Source organism: Myxine glutinosa, chromosome 2 (genome assembly GCF_964187855.1).
Source record: "Myxine glutinosa chromosome 2, kmMyxGlut1.1, whole genome shotgun sequence".
Classification (NCBI taxonomy): Eukaryota; Metazoa; Chordata; class Myxini; order Myxiniformes; family Myxinidae; genus Myxine; species Myxine glutinosa.
The window spans coordinates 111,015,441-111,038,146 of NC_136262.1; the positions used below are offsets into that span (position 1 = coordinate 111,015,441).

The 22,706-nt window shown below is 39.3% G+C and overlaps 1 protein-coding gene across 2 annotated transcripts in view; it reads left to right on the plus strand.

Annotated features, from left to right (window-relative positions):
* PHLPP2 (PH domain and leucine rich repeat protein phosphatase 2) overlaps window positions 1–22,706 on the plus strand; it is a 147,912-nt gene extending 125,206 nt beyond the window's left edge. Inside the window, exons 12-19 of one of the 2 annotated variants that reach the window (XM_068107471.2) lie at window positions 8,923–9,085; window positions 9,329–9,459; window positions 11,487–11,603; window positions 13,363–13,566; window positions 14,770–15,016; window positions 15,179–15,558; window positions 15,699–15,864; window positions 19,117–22,706. In XM_068107471.2, coding sequence (XP_067963572.1) covers window positions 8,923–9,085; window positions 9,329–9,459; window positions 11,487–11,603; window positions 13,363–13,566; window positions 14,770–15,016; window positions 15,179–15,558; window positions 15,699–15,864; window positions 19,117–20,007 — 2,299 coding nt within the window. In that variant the 3' untranslated portion in view covers window positions 20,008–22,706. The remainder of the gene's footprint in view (window positions 1–8,922; window positions 9,086–9,328; window positions 9,460–11,486; window positions 11,604–13,362; window positions 13,567–14,769; window positions 15,017–15,178; window positions 15,559–15,698; window positions 15,865–19,116) is intronic. The other variant, XM_068107473.2, reaches the window with a different exon arrangement.

Genomic DNA, 22,706 nt, shown 5'->3' on the forward strand with positions numbered 1-22,706 from the left:
AGCTTTCCAATCAAGCAAACCGATTATTAGCTTTCCAAACAAGCAAATCGATTATTAGCTTTCCAAACAAGCATATCGATTATTAGCTTTCCAAACAAGCAAACCGATTATTAGCTTTCCAAACAAGCAAACCGATTATTCGTTTTCCAAACAAGCAAATCGATTATTAGCTTTCCAAACAAGCAAATCGATTATTAGCTTTCCAAACAAGCAAATCGATTATTAGCTTTCCAAACAAGCAAACCGATTATTAGCTTTCCAAACAAGCAAACCGATTATTAGCTTTCCAAACAAGCAAACCGATTATTAGCTTTCCAAACAAGCAAACCGATTATTAGCTTTCCAAACAAGCAAACCGATTATTAGCTTTCCAAACAAGCAAACCGATTATTAGCTTTCCAAACAAGCAAATCGATTATTAGCTTTCCAAACAAGCAAATCGATTATTAGCTTTCCAAACAAGCAAATCGATTATTAGCTTTCCAAACAAGCAAACGGATTATTAGCTTTCCAAACAAGCAAATCGATTATTAGCTTTCCAAACAAGCAAATCGATTATTAGCTTTCCAAACAAGCAAATCGATTATTAGCTTTCCAAACAAGCAAATCGATTATTAGCTTTCCAAACAAGCAAATCGATTATTAGCTTTCCAAACAAGCAAATCGATTATTAGCTTTCCAAACAAGCAAATCGATTATTAGCTTTCCAAACAAGCAAATCGATTATTAGCTTTCCAAACAAGCAAATCGATTATTAGCTTTCCAAACAAGCAAATCGATTATTAGCTTTCCAAACAAGCAAATCGATTATTAGCTTTCCAAACAAGCAAATCGATTATTAGCTTTCCAAACAAGCAACGATTATTAGCTTTCCAAACAAGCAAACCGATTATTAGCTTTCCAAACAAGCAAACCGATTATTAGCTTTCCAAACAAGCAAACCGATTATTAGCTTTCCAAACAAGCAAATCGATTATTAGCTTTCCAAACAAGCAAACCGATTATTAGCTTTCCAAACAAGCAAACCGATTATTGGCTTTCCAAACAAGCAAATCGATTATTAGCTTTCCAAACAAGCAAATCGATTATTAGCTTTCCAAACAAGCAAACCGATTATTAGCTTTCCAAACAAGCAAACCGATTATTCGCTTTCCAAACAAGCAAACCGATTATTAGCTTTCCAAACAAGCAAACCGATTATTCGCTTTCCAAACAAGCAAACCGATTATTAGCTTTCCAACCAAGCAAATCGATTATTAGCTTTCCAAACAAGCAAATCGATTATTAGCTTTCCAAACAAGCAAATCGATTATTAGCTTTCCAAACAAGCAAATCGATTATTAGCTTTCCAAACAAGCAAATCGATTATTAGCTTTCCAAACAAGCAAACCGATTATTAGCTTTCCAAACAAGCAAACCGATTATTCGCTTTCCAAACAAGCAAATCGATTATTAGCTTTCCAAACAAGCAAATCGATTATTCGCTTTCCAAACAAGCAAATCGATTATTCGCTTTCCAAACAAGCAAATCGATTATTAGCTTTCCAAACAAGCAAATCGATTATTCGCTTTCCAAACAAGCAAACCGATTATTAGCTTTCCAAACAAGCAAACCGATTATTAGCTTTCCAAACAAGCAAACCGATTATTCGCTTTCCAAACAAGCAAATCGATTATTAGCTTTCCAAACAAGCAAATCGATTATTAGCTTTCCAAACAAGCAAACCGATTATTCGCTTTCCAAACAAGCAAACCGATTATTCGCTTTCCAAACAAGCAAATCGATTATTAGCTTTCCAAACAAGCAAACCGATTATTAGCTTTCCAAACAAGCAAATCGATTATTGGCTTTCCAACCAAGCAAATCGATTATTAGCTTTCCAACCAAGCAAATCGATTATTAGCTTTCCAAACAAGCAAATCGATTATTAGCTTTCCAAACAAGCAAATCGATTATTAGCTTTCCAAACAAGCAAATCGATTATTAGCTTTCCAAACAAGCAAATCGATTATTAGCTTTCCAAACAAGCAAACCGATTATTAGCTTTCCAAACAAGCAAACCGATTATTCGCTTTCCAAACAAGCAAACCGATTATTAGCTTTCCAACCAAGCAAATCGATTATTAGCTTTCCAAACAAGCAAACCGATTATTAGCTTTCCAATCAAGCAAACCGATTATTAGCTTTCCAAACAAGCAAATCGATTATTAGCTTTCCAAACAAGCATATCGATTATTAGCTTTCCAAACAAGCAAACCGATTATTAGCTTTCCAAACAAGCAAACCGATTATTCGTTTTCCAAACAAGCAAATCGATTATTAGCTTTCCAAACAAGCAAATCGATTATTAGCTTTCCAAACAAGCAAATCGATTATTAGCTTTCCAAACAAGCAAACCGATTATTAGCTTTCCAAACAAGCAAACCGATTATTAGCTTTCCAAACAAGCAAACCGATTATTAGCTTTCCAAACAAGCAAACCGATTATTAGCTTTCCAAACAAGCAAATCGATTATTAGCTTTCCAAACAAGCAAATCGATTATTAGCTTTCCAAACAAGCAAATCGATTATTAGCTTTCCAAACAAGCAAACGGATTATTAGCTTTCCAAACAAGCAAATCGATTATTAGCTTTCCAAACAAGCAAATCGATTATTAGCTTTCCAAACAAGCAAATCGATTATTAGCTTTCCAAACAAGCAAATCGATTATTAGCTTTCCAAACAAGCAAATCGATTATTAGCTTTCCAAACAAGCAAATCGATTATTAGCTTTCCAAACAAGCAAATCGATTATTAGCTTTCCAAACAAGCAAATCGATTATTAGCTTTCCAAACAAGCAAATCGATTATTAGCTTTCCAAACAAGCAAATCGATTATTAGCTTTCCAAACAAGCAACGATTATTAGCTTTCCAAACAAGCAAATCGATTATTGGCTTTCCAACCAAGCAAATCGATTATTAGCTTTCCAACCAAGCAAATCGATTATTAGCTTTCCAAACAAGCAAATCGATTATTAGCTTTCCAAACAAGCAAATCGATTATTAGCTTTCCAAACAAGCAAATCGATTATTAGTTTTCCAAACAAGCAAACCGATTATTAGCTTTCCAAACAGGCAAATCGATTATTGGCTTTCCAAACAAGCAAATCGATTATTAGCTTTCCAAACAAGCAAATCGATTATTAGCTTTCCAAACAAGCAAATCGATTATTAGCTTTCCAAACAAGCAAACCGATTATTAGCTTTCCAAACAAGCGCACCGATTATTAGCTTTCCAAACAAGCAAACCGATTATTAGCTTTCCAAAGAAGCAAACCGATTATTAGCTTTGCAAACAATCAAATCGATTATTAGCTTTCCAACCAAGCAAATCGATTATTAGCTTTCCAAACAAGCAAATCGATTATTAGCTTTCCAAACAAGCAAATCGATTATTAGCTTTCCAAACAAGCAAATCGATTATTAGCTTTCCAAACAAGCAAACCGATTATTAGCTTTCCAAACAAGCACACCGATTATTAGCTTTCCAAACAAGCAAACCGATTATTAGCTTTCCAAAGAAGCAAACCGATTATTAGCTTTCCAACCAAGCAAATCGATTATTAGCTTTCCAAACAAGCAAATCGATTATTAGCTTTCCAAACAAGCAAATCGATTATTAGCTTTCCAAACAAGCAAATCGATTATTAGTTTTCCAAACAAGCAAACCGATTATTAGCTTTCCAAACAAGCAAATCGATTATTGGCTTTCCAAACAAGCAAATCGATTATTAGCTTTCCAAACAAGCAAATCGATTATTAGCTTTCCAAACAAGCAAATCGATTATTAGCTTTCCAAACAAGCAAATCGATTATTAGCTTTCCAAACAAGCAACGATTATTAGCTTTCCAAACAAGCAAACCGATTATTAGCTTTCCAAACAAGCAAATCGATTATTAGCTTTCCAAACAAGCAAATCGATTATTAGCTTTCCAAACAAGCAAACCGATTATTAGCTTTCCAAACAAGCAAATCGATTATTAGCTTTCCAAACAAGCAAATCGATTATTAGCTTTCCAAACAAGCAAATCGATTATTAGCTTTCCAAACAAGCAAATCGATTATTAGCTTTCCAAACAAGCAAATCGATTATTAGTTTTCCAAACAAGCAAACCGATTATTAGCTTTCCAAACAAGCAAACCGATTATTAGCTTTCCAAACAAGCAAACCGATTATTAGCTTTCCAAACAAGCAAACCGATTATTAGCTTTCCAAACAAGCAAACCGATTATTAGCTTTCCAAACAAGCAAACCGATTATTAGCTTTCCAAACAAGCAAATCGATTATTAGCTTTCCAAACAAGCAAATCGATTATTAGCTTTCCAAACAAGCAAATCGATTATTAGCTTTCCAAACAAGCAAATCGATTATTAGCTTTCCAAACAAGCAAACCGATTATTAGCTTTCCAAACAAGCAAACCGATTATTAGCTTTCCAAACAAGCAAACCGATTATTAGCTTTCCAAACAAGCAAACCGATTATTAGCTTTCCAAACAAGCAAACCGATTATTAGCTTTCCAAACAAGCAAACCGATTATTAGCTTTCCAAACAAGCAAATCGATTATTAGCTTTCCAAACAAGCAAATCGATTATTAGCTTTCCAAACAAGCAAATCGATTATTAGCTTTCCAAACAAGCAAACGGATGATTAGCTTTCCAAACAAGCAAATCGATTATTAGCTTTCCAAACAAGCAAATCGATTATTAGCTTTCCAAACAAGCAAATCGATTATTAGCTTTCCAAACAAGCAAATCGATTATTAGCTTTCCAAACAAGCAAATCGATTATTAGCTTTCCAAACAAGCAAATCGATTATTAGCTTTCCAAACAAGCAAATCGATTATTAGCTTTCCAAACAAGCAAATCGATTATTAGCTTTCCAAACAAGCAAATCGATTATTAGCTTTCCAAACAAGCAAATCGATTATTAGCTTTCCAAACAAGCAAATCGATTATTAGCTTTCCAAGCAAGCAACGATTATTAGCTTTCCAAACAAGCAAACCGATTATTAGCTTTCCAAACAAGCAAACCGATTATTAGCTTTCCAAACAAGCAAATCGATTATTAGCTTTCCAAACAAGCAAATCGATTATTAGCTTTCCAAACAAGCAAACCGATTATTAGCTTTCCAAACAAGCAAACCGATTATTGGCTTTCCAAACAAGCAAATCTATTATTAGCTTTCCAAACAAGCAAATCGATTATTAGCTTTCCAAACAAGCAAACCGATTATTAGCTTTCCAAACAAGCAAACCGATTATTCGCTTTCCAAACAAGCAAACCGATTATTAGCTTTCCAAACAAGCAAACCGATTATTAGCTTTCCAATCAAGCAAACCGATTATTAGCTTTCCAAACAAGCAAATCGATTATTAGCTTTCCAAACAAGCATATCGATTATTAGCTTTCCAAACAAGCAAACCGATTATTAGCTTTCCAAACAAGCAAACCGATTATTCGTTTTCCAAACAAGCAAATCGATTATTAGCTTTCCAAACAAGCAAATCGATTATTAGCTTTCCAAACAAGCAAATCGATTATTAGCTTTCCAAACAAGCAAACCGATTATTAGCTTTCCAAACAAGCAAACCGATTATTAGCTTTCCAAACAAGCAAACCGATTATTAGCTTTCCAAACAAGCAAACCGATTATTAGCTTTCCAAACAAGCAAACCGATTATTAGCTTTCCAAACAAGCAAACCGATTATTAGCTTTCCAAACAAGCAAATCGATTATTAGCTTTCCAAACAAGCAAATCGATTATTAGCTTTCCAAACAAGCAAATCGATTATTAGCTTTCCAAACAAGCAAACGGATTATTAGCTTTCCAAACAAGCAAATCGATTATTAGCTTTCCAAACAAGCAAATCGATTATTAGCTTTCCAAACAAGCAAATCGATTATTAGCTTTCCAAACAAGCAAATCGATTATTAGCTTTCCAAACAAGCAAATCGATTATTAGCTTTCCAAACAAGCAAATCGATTATTAGCTTTCCAAACAAGCAAATCGATTATTAGCTTTCCAAACAAGCAAATCGATTATTAGCTTTCCAAACAAGCAAATCGATTATTAGCTTTCCAAACAAGCAAATCGATTATTAGCTTTCCAAACAAGCAAATCGATTATTAGCTTTCCAAACAAGCAACGATTATTAGCTTTCCAAACAAGCAAACCGATTATTAGCTTTCCAAACAAGCAAATCGATTATTAGCTTTCCAAACAAGCAAATCGATTATTAGCTTTCCAAACAAGCAAACCGATTATTAGCTTTCCAAACAAGCAAATCGATTATTGGCTTTCCAACCAAGCAAATCGATTATTAGCTTTCCAACCAAGCAAATCGATTATTAGCTTTCCAAACAAGCAAATCGATTATTAGCTTTCCAAACAAGCAAATCGATTATTAGCTTTCCAAACAAGCAAATCGATTATTAGTTTTCCAAACAAGCAAACCGATTATTAGCTTTCCAAACAGGCAAATCGATTATTGGCTTTCCAAACAAGCAAATCGATTATTAGCTTTCCAAACAAGCAAATCGATTATTAGCTTTCCAAACAAGCAAATCGATTATTAGCTTTCCAAACAAGCAAACCGATTATTAGCTTTCCAAACAAGCACACCGATTATTAGCTTTCCAAACAAGCAAACCGATTATTAGCTTTCCAAAGAAGCAAACCGATTATTAGCTTTGCAAACAAGCAAATCGATTATTTGCTTTCCAACCAAGCAAATCGATTATTAGCTTTCCAAACAAGCAAATCGATTATTAGCTTTCCAAACAAGCAAATCGATTATTAGCTTTCCAAACAAGCAAATCGATTATTAGCTTTCCAAACAAGCAAACCGATTATTAGCTTTCCAAACAAGCACACCGATTATTAGCTTTCCAAACAAGCAAACCGATTATTAGCTTTCCAAAGAAGCAAACCGATTATTAGCTTTCCAACCAAGCAAATCGATTATTAGCTTTCCAAACAAGCAAATCGATTATTAGCTTTCCAAACAAGCAAATCGATTATTAGCTTTCCAAACAAGCAAATCGATTATTAGTTTTCCAAACAAGCAAACCGATTATTAGCTTTCCAAACAAGCAAATCGATTATTGGCTTTCCAAACAAGCAAATCGATTATTAGCTTTCCAAACAAGCAAATCGATTATTAGCTTTCCAAACAAGCAAATCGATTATTAGCTTTCCAAACAAGCAAATCGATTATTAGCTTTCCAAACAAGCAACGATTATTAGCTTTCCAAACAAGCAAACCGATTATTAGCTTTCCAAACAAGCAAATCGATTATTAGCTTTCCAAACAAGCAAATCGATTATTAGCTTTCCAAACAAGCAAACCGATTATTAGCTTTCCAAACAAGCAAATCGATTATTGGCTTTCCAACCAAGCAAATCGATTATTAGCTTTCCAACCAAGCAAATCGATTATTAGCTTTCCAAACAAGCAAATCGATTATTAGCTTTCCAAACAAGCAAATCGATTATTAGCTTTCCAAACAAGCAAATCGATTATTAGTTTTCCAAACAAGCAAACCGATTATTAGCTTTCCAAACAAGCAAATCGATTATTGGCTTTCCAAACAAGCAAATCGATTATTAGCTTTCCAAACAAGCAAATCGATTATTAGCTTTCCAAACAAGCAAATCGATTATTAGCTTTCCAAACAAGCAAACCGATTATTAGCTTTCCAAACAAGCACACCGATTATTAGCTTTCCAAACAAGCAAACCGATTATTAGCTTTCCAAAGAAGCAAACCGATTATTAGCTTTGCAAACAAGCAAATCGATTATTAGCTTTCCAACCAAGCAAATCGATTATTAGCTTTCCAAACAAGCAAATCGATTATTAGCTTTCCAAACAAGCAAATCGATTATTAGCTTTCCAAACAAGCAAATCGATTATTAGCTTTCCAAACAAGCAAACCGATTATTAGCTTTCCAAACAAGCACACCGATTATTAGCTTTCCAAACAAGCAAACCGATTATTAGCTTTCCAAAGAAGCAAACCGATTATTAGCTTTCCAACCAAGCAAATCGATTATTAGCTTTCCAAACAAGCAAATCGATTATTAGCTTTCCAAACAAGCAAATCGATTATTAGCTTTCCAAACAAGCAAATCGATTATTAGTTTTCCAAACAAGCAAACCGATTATTAGCTTTCCAAACAAGCAAATCGATTATTGGCTTTCCAAACAAGCAAATCGATTATTAGCTTTCCAAACAAGCAAATCGATTATTAGCTTTCCAAACAAGCAAATCGATTATTAGCTTTCCAAACAAGCAAACCGATTATTAGCTTTCCAAACAAGCACACCGATTATTAGCTTTCCAAACAAGCAAACCGATTATTAGCTTTCTAAAGAAGCAAACCGATTATTAGCTTTGCAAACAAGCAAATCGATTATTAGCTTTCCAAACAAGCAAATCGATTATTAGCTTTCCAAACAAGCAAACCGATTATTAGCTTTCCAAACAAGCAAATCGATTATTAGCTTTCCAAACAAGCAAATCGATTATTAGCTTTCCAAACAAGCAAACCGATTATTAGCTTTCCAACCAAGCAAATCGATTATTAGCTTTCACCTGTACCATTTTATTCTGTGACATCAGGAACCCGTCAGAATTAACCATGACAGATGCTACATGGACAGACGGACGGATGGACACTTGTCCTTTTCGTGATAGATTTTTCCTTCTAATTCCTCTATTTTGTTTAACTTATTCAATAATCAAATGGTTCACCCTTGTGTGTGACGCCCATCGTTGATAATGCTATTTAATGGCATTGGTTTGTTTTTATCATGATATGCTGATGTGATTGATGTCTGTTCCTATTTTATTTTCGTCGTGCTTCAGCAAACTAGCCAAGCTGACGGACCTTGAAGAATTAAACTTGAGTGGGAACAGACTTCACTCGATTCCTACCACCATCCATGGCTGCAAACACCTGCACACACTCTCTGCCCATTCCAATGCCATCGACGTTTTCCCGGAAATCTTTCATTTGCCGGAGATAAAGGCAAGGAGCTTGCACTACAATGTTTGCCGTCTTTCACCTGTTTTACGGGAACGCCGTCTTCCACTTATGAGTGCTCCTGTCCGGACATTGCAGTAATCTGGTTGGTTTGGAATGTGGATAAAAGTGCAAAGAGCTAAACGCCCTTCTTCCTTAGAAAATCGAGGATTTGATAAGGAATTTTTCCTGTGTAAGAAAGTTTTGCATTTCCTCATGAACATTGCTGTTTTTCAACCCTCTGCCTAGTTTGTGGACCTCAGCTGCAATGCATTGATGGAGCTGCCACTGCCTGAAAACTTGCCTCCGAAGCTGCAAGAGCTCGACCTAACAGGAAACCCCCGCCTTGCTCTTGACCATTCGGCACTCGACAAACTTAGGTATGAATCAGCGTTTTGGCAGACGTTTAATTTGCCTTTAAGAAGCTATGATTATCTGCCAATCTTGGAACAAATTAATCAATCCTTCATGAACAATTACTACCTACTCAAAATAACTTTGATAAACTTTTTTTTCTTCCAAACGTCTAAACTTGACAACCCTATTTTTTTCTTCATATTAATCATTAAGCTAATTGTGGTTTTGTTTTGGCCATAATAATAATAAAAATATTGCATTCGGATTCAATTGTGTTTTTAGGTTGTTTTCTTTTTGTATACAAAGTCGAGGCTCGTAAAAGAGCTAAAACATAATACATATAAAAAATAGAGCGGGGGACACGAGGGGGAGATAGAGGGAAGCACAACAACAGTAGGGAACAGGGACATCAGGAGATCTGTGGAAGAGAGAGGGCTGCGGCGGGGTACACGGTATAAAACAAATCTACAGGGACTTTCAGGAAAAAAAAAAAAAAGGAATTTGAAGGAGGTAGATTTGGGGTGTATTAACGAAGGTAGAAAAGGTCAAGGTTTTGAATGGGGAAGATAAGAGATGGTGGTGAACAGCAGTTTTAAAGACCTGGAGGGAGGAGTGGGATTGAAGAGAGTGAGGGAGTTTGTTCCAGAGGTGGGAGAAAAGAGGAATGAAAGAGTGAAGGTGAGCAGAGAGTCTTGATTTTAGCAGTTTCACCACAAGAAGGTTGCTGGCAGATCTTGTGTGACCTGTAGGAATATTTGGGGGACAGAGCCCAGAGAGAGCTGGGGGAGCAAGGCCGGAGAGGAGTCAGTAGAAGACAGAAAGACCACCTACCTGCCTGCGGTGAGTGAGTGAAAGACCCTCAGAATCAGCTTCATCACAGGATAGACCAATGATTGTGAAAGGTTTGGTTTATACAGCGTGAAGCCGAGCTAGGTTTGAGGCAGGAGCACCAGCCCAGAGGGGAGAACAGTATTCCATTGAGCTGTGGATGAAAGTTTTGTATGTGGTGAGTCGCTCAGAAGTGCCCAGAAAAGGCTTTGCACGATGGAGGATGCCCAGTCGGTGACTGGCTTTGGAGGCCATCTTTGAAATGTGGTTTTCCCATGAAAGATCATGGCAGATAGTGAGACCAAAAGCTTGAGTGACAGAACTTCTTTGAGAGGATTGTTGAGAAAGTAGATTGGAGAGTTTTCCAGATGGTCTTTTGGGAGAGACATGGTGAGAGTGTGAGATTTGTTTGAGATGTCATACACATATAGTTTTTGGCCCCATCTTTCAATTGATGGTGAAAAATCACTTTAAAAATTAAAATATTCTCGTATCCGGATTCAGATCTTCACCAAAATGAGATAACCTGCACACAAAGAAACAGACAATCAAACAGGCAGCGATAAAATAAAATAAAACCTCCGTTCACCGTATTTATCCACAAGTAAAGGTCATTTAGGTCGTCAAGTCCAGATAACAGACTCAAAGGTATGACAAATGAGCAAAGGAGGGTTTAGGGTTAATTAAAATCGTGGAAGTTGTGATAAAGTTCGACTTGAGAACATGGTTATGGAATACTGGATGAAGAAGTGATGCCTGGAAAGGCCTTTGAGTGGTGGAAATCGAGAACAGGGTAAAGGTGTATGGTCAGAGGGGAGGAGGTGATCGGTGTTTGTGATACCAATCCTGTCTGATGTGATCAAACCATTCCAGAAATTGCCAGAAAATATAGATGTTTTAAGTGAGGAAATTACTTGAGGTGTTGCAGTTTTAATCAGATATTTATCAATTTATGGCTTCTAGAGAAATCACTTCTCATCGTTCGTCATGGACCAGTCAGTAGAAATCTAGTTTTAATAAAAACACACAGGGTGGTAACAAAATTGTTAAGGAATGAAAATTGTGGAATACCTGTGGGAAATTTGTCAAAGGGAAAAGTGTGGAATATTCTTTGGACAAAACCATGTGATATTATACAGGGACAAAATATACCGGTACTTGATTGGAGGAGATTTTGAGGCTGCACGGACCAATTTCTGGGTCATTCTTCCTATTTGTGCAGTCATATCCCTTGTCTGAAGATTGACCCTCGTGACCAGCAACCTTCTGGAGGCGAGGCACACATTCTGGAATCTGTTTGGACGTGTGGGGTCGCCGAGTCCCAGGGGCAGCGGAAGAAGTGAGTGCTTTGAGAGTGGAACAAATGTTGCATATATTTGTATCCTGAACTGGCACACTCCACTGCAAAACAGGCCTCGACATGTTTATTGCATCATCTATATATTAAAGTAGCCAGATTTGTCCGTTTGTCCCTTTATCAGGCACGCTCTTTTTTGCTGGGACATCATGAAGGCAATACGGTGTTCGGTCTAGCGCTAGGCCTTGGCCTCTACCGACTTGCACGTCATCCCAGCGTAATGCTTCGCTAATGGCAGTTAAACACCATAACCCATATGTCTGACTTTCTCTACAGAGTGGCCACAAAGTCCCTATGCATAATAGTGTGTCCTCTTACTTATTTGTTGTATTTGTTTTCCAGGTACGGCTTCAGCATGACGGACACCAGTGAGTACACAATAGAAGAGAGACTGATTACTTGTTACTTGTGTTTGGGTTCACGACCACACGCGAGAAGGAGCAAGTTTTGAAGACATAAGGACAAGATTTTCACAGAGGTTCGATAAGCCAGCTCCTACGCGTGACACGATGTGGGCATGGGAGAAGAAGGCTTTTTCAACAGGGAGTGTCCTTGATTTAAAGCGTTCTGGTCATCCAGAATCACGTCAACGCCATGTGGACATTATTGAAGCTTCCTGCTCGAGATCACCACTGAAATCATCTCGGAAAAGATCTACTGAGTTAGGCATTCCACGCTCAACGGTCCGAGAAGTAATGAAAATGGATCTGGGATTGAAGCCATTTAAGCTTGAATGGGTTAATGAGCTTTCCGATAGAGACTTGGCCACTCGTGAGGTCGCTTGCAAGGCTCTTCAGCGATTTCCAACCATTAAATCAAGACGAAGCGTATTTTTTTCGGATGAGTGTGCTATTTACCTCTGCAATCGATCCAGGAATGTTTATTTATGGTGCAAAGAAAATCCTCATTTTTATGAGGAAATTGAACAGCATCCTCCTCATGTCATGATGTGGGCAGAAATTTCAGAAGACCACTTGATCGGGCCATATTTTTTCGATACAAGTGTCAATCACACTGCTTATTTGAACATGCTTCAGACGTGGTTTGTTCCACAACTGTGTGAGAGAGGTCTCGAGGCAACAGTTATCCTGCAACAAGATGGTACACCAGCACATTATGCTTTCGCAGTTAGAGAATATCTTTCCGACAAATTCAGTGGACGATGGATTGGATGTGGATCTGAGATGGTGTGGCCTCCTCAAAGTCTGGACTTAACAACATGTTATAACTCACTTTGGGGCATTGTGAAAGAGTAAATTTCTCATCTCCACATAACAACGGATGAAGACCTCAAAACAGCTGTCAGGGGCTGTTTTATGACCTCCAACCCTCAACATGGAGAAGGTGTCCAGAAAAACAATGGGAAAAATTGAAATTTGTGCGGAGAATGGAGGGGAGCATACAGAGAAATTCTAACTAAATTCTAACTGTGCATAGGGACTTTGTGGCCACTCTGTATATGATGTCCTTCCTCGTTCTCAGGAATGAGTCTAATTCCAGTGTTAGATTTAAGCTATTATCCTTGTCTTCCTGGATGAATCATAACTTTCATCACTTTCTACAAACATGTATTTTAAAAGAAATGTGTTGATTTCCTTCACCAAACAAACTTAAATTGATGTCTACAGTATTATACAAGAAGATTTGCATTCACTTCCCCTGATCCTGCTCCTATCAGATGATTGCTCGGCTTTATCTGGCCTAATATGTCGTGCATCTCCACCAATGTGCTCCTCCCAAGGCTGTGTGTTTCATCTCTGGCATGTCCTGAGTTTGGGGAGGGTGGACGAAGTGCCCTGTTCGGTGTTTTTGATGGTGAAAGGAATGTGGAAGTGCCACGACTGATGCAGTGCACTATGGGGGATGTTCTCTGGGAGGAGATTCAGCGTTCGCCCACAACAGCACCCGAGGAGCATATATGCCATACTTTCCTGGACACACACAAGTATGTTCCTGGATGGATGTTGAGAAAATGAACAAAATGGTAAAGTTTATTAAGGCAATCCCAGAAATCATTGCAATCTTTGGTTTTAAACTTATACATATGTAGGGATGTCACAATTGGACGGTACAACCTCACATATTGTGCAAGACAAACGAAGTGACATTATATTTTTACCCAGTCGTCATACATTGGATAACAATTGGTTGTAATGCTCTGATTTTATTAATACCAGTAGTTTATTCCGATTAAAACAAATACCTGAGATAATGACCTTTAATAAGGTGGTTCACAGCACTTGTACAAGATATCATCCCAGGTAACAACGAGCACCTTGTATCTATGTAATAAAGCAGGACTCTGTCTGTCTGTCCGGGACTACTTTCTCAGTTTTCAGGCTAGCCCCAACAAACTTTCTGTGGAACCTTTTGGGGTCCCAGCGGGTATCCTAAGGTGGGTGTGAGGTTTCATAAATTTTTCAATAAAATTATAATTTTGAGTTTGCAGCTTTTCACCTGTACGAAATTGCTCTCTCCGCATGTAAACTCATTCATTGGTTCGGCATTTGCAGTTTCACTATTTAGCACGTGTGGAATCCCACCCGTGCGTAGCATGGGTACCTCGTTAGTTTTAAATAAGTTAACAAAAATATTTGAACTTTAATAAAAATTCAATTGTTTTAAACTATTGACCATGACATTTGATTTGGCTTTAAAAACATTAACAATGGTCTAGACTCATGGAGGAGCTGAACCTCAAAGGGCAGCGAGTTGAAAAGTTCCCAAAAGGCATGAGGGAATTGGACGTACACGAGGAGGAACTAGAACATGGCACTCGGTGGAGCACATATCTCCGCTAGGCCGGATCTGCCCCCGGACCTCGACAAAATTCTAGTCGGCTTGTTCTCATCACCTAACTAACTCGTCCACCAAGTTTAGTCATAACCCCTCTATAACCTTTTGAGATATCTTGCTATATACTGGTTTGGCCCTATCTCTCGATTGTGAAGAATCGCTTTAAGAATTCTAGTATCCGGATTCATCTCGGTTGAACGCTCCCTGCTTGCGATGCATCTCTCTCCCTTCTGATTCACTTCTCATGATGCGGATGATTATCATATGTATTTTATTTCCTGTCATTTTTGAATCTGTAGCGTTATTAAACTTTGCTTTATTTTGTCTTGCCATGGCCATTCGTCTTTGACAGGAAACTTGGCACTGTAGGCCAGAAACTGGGTGCTTCTGCAGTTCTGTGTCATATCCACTGGGAGGTGTATGAGAGCAGCCTTGCCGGCATGATCCCTCGCCTCACCCTCACCATGGGGAATGTGGGTGGTTGTGTGGCGTGGCTTTGTCGAGCTGGACGGGTGGTACGGCTAAACAGACACTTTGTGCTGAACGATTGCCTGGAGGAAAGAACGAGGCTTGAACAGCTGAATACCATCATCACTGAAGTGAGTTTTTCTGAAAGGAATGTCCTCTTCTTCACCTTGCTATCTCCTCTTTTTGCCTGATCATCTCTTTTTCTTTTTCAGATCATCTACTGTCTCGTGTTCCATTATTTCTTCTCTCCTCTTTCTTGTATTAATGTGACTTTTGCTTGTCGTTCATTTCAGGACAACAAAGTGTGTGGCGTCACGACGCATACCCGACTGTCCGGCTGCTCTTTCCTCTATCCATCTGTGCTGCCTCGACCACACGTCACCTCGGTGCGCCTTATGCCCGAAGACGAGCTCCTGGTACTTGGAAGCTGTGCCCTCGCGCAGTACCTCTCACCTAGTGAGGCGGTGCAGGCTGCACGATTAGTTGGGGATCCCCTTGCTGCGGCGAAACGCCTTGTGACACTGGCGCAGGGCTACGGGTGTCATGAAAACCTTGCTGTAATCGTCGTCCGAATAAACCCCCCACGTTTTGATGAAGATGATGCTGTTGGGTGTTGCACGTGCGAAGCAAATGCAGTGGGGTCTGGTGGAGCAGACCCAGGTGCTACAGCTGGGTATGTAAAACAAAAGCCACTTCCTGGTTTTGGGTTTTTATGTCATGCTATGATTGAATCGACTTGTAATTTGCCGTTCTTCAATTTGAGCGAAAACAACATGCATCTCTTCGGCTCTTGATTCTTTTCATGTGATGCAGTAGGGCAGGAAGCAGCAGCAGTGGTGCACTCTCTGAGCTCAGTAGCGAGATCAGCAGTGAGGTCGCTGGATCCGAGGTTGGTAGTGAAGTTGCCGGGTCAGAGGTCAGCAGTGAGGTCGGGTCCACAGTGTCGGATGAGCAACCTCCACTTATTGGGATTCCTGAGGTGAGGAGCTGTCAAAATAATGAACAAATGTTTCTTTCGTACTTTTTCAACAGTTTAACTGGTTAACGTGCAATTTAGGAACCGTGTTATGGTGGGTGGCAAACTGGGCAGATGGCAAATAGAGATTGATTTGTTCTCATTTGCTCATTATTCCTCTAATTTTTTAACATTGATTCAAATTGCTTCACTCTTATCATTCTATCAACATATTGACAAGTCTTGATAATTTTCCTCCCCCATCTCTTTAGTGCTCTACTCATCCCAATTCACGACGCTTGTCTCAATTATGAAGAGTGTATTGTACTCACACGAGTGGGGTGCAAAAAAAATGCCTGAAATTTGCCGCCCGCCTCACCACTCTCCTATATGGATCGTGTGTTGTTCTCCCAGTGTCATGTGATAACATCAATGTGGAAAACAAAATTAGCTGCGTACTAGCATTCAAGGCCGCCTCTGATGTCCTCAATTCCAAGAGGGGTGCCAAACATTCACCGCCTCCCCTCTGCATAGAAATCCACAAACATCGCCCCTGTGTACAAGGAGGGTGCAATAACAGAGTATACCAACTATAGCCCAGTGAGCTTGCCTCCAATTACAAGCAATTAACTCCCGAGCTCTGATTTCTTGCATTTGGTGCAAAAGGCCATTTGAAAGACGAAACGTGATTACAAAGTATCATGTTTATATGAACTGTTGTTTGGAAACCAGGTGTTTGGAAACCGGGAACTACCTGTACATACAGTAATACAGTGGTAATAATAACGCTTAAACATAGGGGTAATACCTCTGGCGCTCACCTGGTGGAATAAACGGCATACTGCACCAACTAAGGGTATTTTAAACCAATTTCAATGGTTGCTGGAAGACAGGGCAGCATGTAGAATCATACTAACATAATCATAAGACTTTAAACAAACAAACAAACAAAAAATAACTATTTTGGGGGCAACTCCCCATCCCCCAACCCCATATACCTCATAAGACCCCAATTTTTTAAATGCCGTTAGCATACGTTGGTACATCATGGGTGGTGAAGGTTGTGGTCAAGTTTCATCAAAATAATCGGTGTAGTTTCAGAGGAAAAAGCAAATTCCTATTTTGGGGGGTTAAACCTGGATCCACTTTGACCCCCGGTAAACCCCCTTAAATCCCAATTTTTTTTTAATCCCGTGAACAAACTTTAGTCACAACACAACAAATATCATTTGCGCCAAATTTGGTCGCAATCCCGTCAGCGGTTTCGTAGAAGAAGTTTCAAGTGTTTACGGACTGACTGACTGACTGACGGACGGATGGACGACGTGCCATCGCATAAGCATAAGCCCTGAACTTCGTTCCAGGTGAGCTAAAAGCGTGTGCATACAAATGTTTTTTGGGCAATGAGCAGACAACAGCGGCACTTGGATGAGGTCAACGTGTACAGATACAGTACAGTATGGTGCCACCAAAAAAGCCCGATGCATCATGGAAACATGAATGAATCCCTATGTTCTGTTCGCGTGCCGCCCATGTGTTGTTCATTTTCCCGCATTTGAGCGTCAGATTTCCTGCACTCTCAGTGCATATGTTCGAAAACCCTGTTAAACTCAATTCAACCTTATTTTGTTCTTACATAAAACGTTATTAAATGTACTTTTCATATCAAAAATGAATAAACTAGATTAAATCGAACGTGTGTAATGTAAGGGACGATGAGGGATAGATAACGAACTGGTTATTTGGGTTTGGTTTATGGTGAATAGGGCAAACACCGCCATCTTCTGCATACAAGGAAACCCCATGAAGAGAATGGCATGGGAAATGGCAGAAGAGTGTTGGGATGAAGCCCGTGTGAATGAGGTGTGAATTGTGGTGCGAATGGATAATTAATGCTCGAGGTATGATTTCCTGCATTTAGCACTCAGCCATGTGTGTTCAAAAAAAGCCATGTTTGTGTGAATGGATCAAACGTTCACGTGGTTATAATGTTCACGAGAATAGATGTTCGGAAGCTGGGTGTTTGTAAACCAGGGACTGCCTGTTTAATTAAATTGAAATTAAGTAAAGATTTTAAAGGTCTGGTAAAAAAAATTCCAGAAGTTTACCGCCGTTGACACCACCCGATCTAACATTTATTACACCCCCCTATTTAACACATTACATTAGTTATTGATGTCGGTTGTTTGTGTCCTTTATGACGTCCTTAAAGAGAGTAAGTTTACTGTTTGGAATGATTTTCTATTTTCTTTGACTGCCAGATAGGCAGAAAGACTATGTAGGAGTATATATATATATATATATATATATATATATATATATATATATATATATATATATATATATATATATATATTAAACATAGGGGTAATACCTCTGGCGTATATATATATATATACGGAAGCCTCCGTTGAACTTGGGGCCGACTCAGAAGAAGACCTTTGTTGGTCGAAAGCTTGTCGAATTAAAGATCGAAGCCCTGAAGCTACGTCCGCGTCTTATTCAATCTCCCGATTATATATATATATATATATATATATATATATATATATATATATATATATATATATATATATATATATATATCCATCCATCCTCTGCACATGTGCGACAAGGATGAATTGGGAACAAAACTACTGCTATAAACGAACAGTTGGTTATTCCAATTTGTGTTCAAAATATAACATTCAATCGATCATAAACCGACGTTTACAGACGGACAGCCAGAAGTGAATTTAAAAACATCAACGTTTTCGGAGCAGTAAAGGACATCCTGCATGGACAAAATTTGAGAGTGATGACGGCGTCATGCGTGAAGTGAAGAAGTGGCTCCAGCAACAAGAACAGTTTTTCCAACAGGGAATGATGGCACTTTTTTCCCGGTGGTGTAAAACCATTGATGAAGACATATTTTGTAGATTCGGGTAGACAGTCAGATTATGTGTTAACATTTTGGTGAGATTTGATGAACTTTCAAGGTGAGAAAACAAATATTGTGGTATTACTTTTGGAATGACCCTTGTATAACCAGATCAATGCTTTGATGAAACGTTTGCTGCAGAACTATGATCTGTGGTCTCGGCTTACCGTGTGGATTGTGAAAATCGACTTTTCTCTTGTATAACCATAGATGCCATGTTTGAAAGGCCAAGTTCATATATTTACCCTCGCATTTCCTTATTGCAACAATGTTGTTTGACATGTTTTGTTAAAAATATATATATATCCCCCCACCCCAACCCCTCTTAATCCTTCCACCTTGTTCAATACCCCCAGGTAACAGGGCCTGGGTTGACAATTGCCCTGCCTGAGCGGGCACGCTGCTGCTGCCTGCATCCTAGTGCCTCGGCCCGCAGCTTCCATAGGCAGATGTCTGCAGCTACTTTTTCTAGTGCTCACTCCGATCCCGGTCGTGACTCCAGTGACGAGGAAGACATGTCGGGCCCTCTTTCCAGTCAGACATATCCAGCAGGACAGCTGCTTGAGGTTGAGGTGGATGTTCATGCCCACATCCAGCCTGAGCTACAGGCCAGTACAGCATCTACCTCTTCAGCCGTCGTGACTGCAGTTGAAAAAGACAATGGAATTGTCTTTGTTGCCCCGCTATGCCAGGAAATGCAGCAAGTGACCAAATATGATTCTGTTGTGGCCAGTAACTGGGGGGAAAGTGGTGCAAGGACAGTGAGAAAATTGCAAACATGTTTAGAAGTGCCAAGAAGTGACCATGCTGAAACAACATCCATACTGCAAAGGATTCATAACCACGCAAACCTGACACATGGTATTGATTCAATGGCGATGAGCAATGGAGGGGCTGCGGCAGGCCAAGAGACGGCCGTGGCAAATGCCCTAGGCTGGTTGGGCCGAAATGGATCTGTGGTCAATGCTGACCACAACGGAAGTCTCCTTGAAGTGACTGTGGCCAGTGATGCGGCCCCGGTGCGGCCTAAACGATCGGCCTACTTTGTTTCGGAACCCGCCCCTGCCCTTGATCCTGACGACGAATTGATTGTTCCTCCGGAATTGGAGGAAGAGGTCAAGGAACAAATGCGGCAGTATCAGCAACAACAAAGGATCCAACAGTACCAGCAGCAGAAGCAAGAACTGGAGAGTCATGAGAAAGAGCATGGAAAGTCACAACCCGGTGTGTTTGACACTGCGCTCTAATGACGATTCAAGCTTTTGAAACTCACAATGAGGAACTGGGAACAAACGTTTTTGTTGGCAATCGGATACACGCGCACGTCGTCTCGCCAAATTTGATATAAGCTCTGTTTTATGGAATCTAATCTGAAATTGTGTTGTAAAAGTGATCAAGATTTGAGGCCGAGGTGTTCTGTTTCATTTTCGTATTTGCTGCTCAAACTCCGGAGACTGCAGTTGGCTCGAGCTATCTGTTCGGTGGTTGAATGTAACGATGCTGTATTTGAACGTTGGTGGGTTGAAGCTGCGAGCACTTTTTTCTCTCTCTCTCTCTCTCTCTCTCTCTCTCTCTCTCTCTCTCTCTCTCTCTCTCTCTCTCTCTCTCTCTCTCTCCCTCTCTCTCTCTGTCTCTGTCTCTGTCTCTGTCTCTGTCTTTCTCTCTTTTACGTCATTCCTTTGTAGTCCTTCACTTGCTTGCTTCATTTTCTCTGGTTATATTCTGCTTCTCTCATACTCCGGAGTTGTTGTTGTTGTTTAATTTAACTCTCGTCTTTAACACATTCTCCATTCAACAAGAAATTGACTCCGTGGCATTTGAATGCATTGGTGTAAATATCCGAGTCCACTGAATCGACCGTACTAACCCAAACTATTTATCTGATTTGTACGGGCCTAACAATTTAGGTTTGGTTTTTGTTTCATAATGGTACTTTGAGCCACATTTGAGAGTTTTTATATCGTTTCGATATACTGTTTATAATGTAACCTGCAGTGCCCGTTCTGCCAATCATGTGATAACGGGGATGTTTTTATTACCAGGCGAAGGCCGCTCGCTTTCTTGCTGAGCGTTTTTGATTCGAAGCCCGAAGCGTGCGTTCTTGTGAATATCGTTCTGCCCGCTCCCAAATGGCACAGCGTGGTAAGGATGGTGGTGGGTTGGTCCGACGCTTCGTGCTTCTCGCCCTTTTTTTCTTTCTTTTTTTTCATTCGCCCCGACAGCAAAATGCAACCACGCTCGATGGCCACCGACAAAATTTGAAGAAGCACGAAGAAGAGCGTCAGTAAGTGCGAGATTCGCATCGACCAGAAATTGTGCCCCTTTCTTGTTTTGGGAGTAAACATGCAGTGATTATGTGAAGCTTGACAAGGAGATTACTCGCTATTAATCAAGTTTGCATCCATCTCGTTTATTCACCGAGATGACAGCGAAGGGATTTAAAAAAAAAAATTCTTCTGATAAACCACTAAACACTTAACATGAGAAGATAAACTTAATCAGGATGGTTAATACGTCACTTTTCTTGATAAATGTACTTTAAAGTTTGTTTGTTTGTTTTCCAAGCAAGAAGCTCACAATTAAATTATTGAAATTTCCTTATTTGGCATCGAGATAGCGAAGCGTAGCCAAAGTAGTAGTACAAAAATTTATTTTTTTAAATCAGAATTTTCTGCTGATCTGCTAATTAAATAATGGGTAAGTTAAAGAAGTCCGAAGAATGAGAAATCGCGTTTTGTCACTAACGGTTCTTGGGATGTACCGTGCAAGGGACGCGTAGATAGATTTATGCACTGGATCCCGGCTTTTGCCGCGGACATTCCGCAAGTTCGGCTGAGTGGAACTTTTACCACATGCACTGTGCCCAGTATAAACCGACTGCCTTTTTGCTCGTTTTTCTTGATTCCAACCACTGTAGTTGTTTTGGTTTCACCTGAGTTCTGATTTTCAGAATTCCGAGTAAATGACAACTTTTGCAATTGACTTGTTTTCGTGTTTTACGTGCCAGGACGTAGTCTTAGTTTTGTGCAGAGATGGTGATAGGTTTTTATTTTTATCTTCGGCTATATTTGTTAGCACGGCAGTGCTTTGCTTCGGCGGTTGTATCATCGCAGCGGAAGGTACTTGGATGGTATGGAGACGGACGAACAATATAAAGGGTACTGCAGTATTTTCTCTCGGCACATGAGCTGAAAAGAGTTTTTGGTTGTTTATTATTTTATTTTTCCTCTAAGAGAAATCATTTCTTTCCCCTCTGGGTGCCAGTTTGTTTAAAAATGTGTACGAGTGATCAAGGGGTGTGCACAGCAATCGTCTGAGGCCTTTTCTGTACAAACTGTGGTCTGTTCACCGGGGAGAGTTTGATCACATGCGGTTACTTTTTACTACTAGATGTACAACTTGAAAGTTTAGGCTCATGTAAATTGAAAGCACTGCATCCTCACGTGGACAGTTTTTTGTTGCTTGTATGATGGGATTTTTTTTAAACATTCAGCCCTTTTGTAAATGCAAGTCGGTGCAATACCACCATTTACTGCCAAGTATTTTTTTTTTTAATGTCTTTTGAAAGGTGATACAAAAAGGATCTTCGGTCTTCCCCAAGTTCACTTTCTTTACTGGGGAGCCAACCACGGCCTAAATAATTGGGGCTGAAGAAAGCACAGGTGCTGTTCTCCCGAACTCGAACCATCATAACCACCCTACCCACCCAAACCCTTGTATGTTGAGGATTTTATTATTTTCTTTGCTTGTCTTTAAAGTTGTCAACAAACAAATTTGGCTGAGTATAAATGCATTGCTCTTTGTTCTTTTGCATTAAAATGTTCCCCCACACCCTCCCTGAGCTTCCCTCTAACAACATTCCTTGGCCATTTTTATGTTCTTCAGGATTAACAACTTTCACGTTGTATTGGTGCATATCACAAAATAAAACGCTAAATGAACTGAC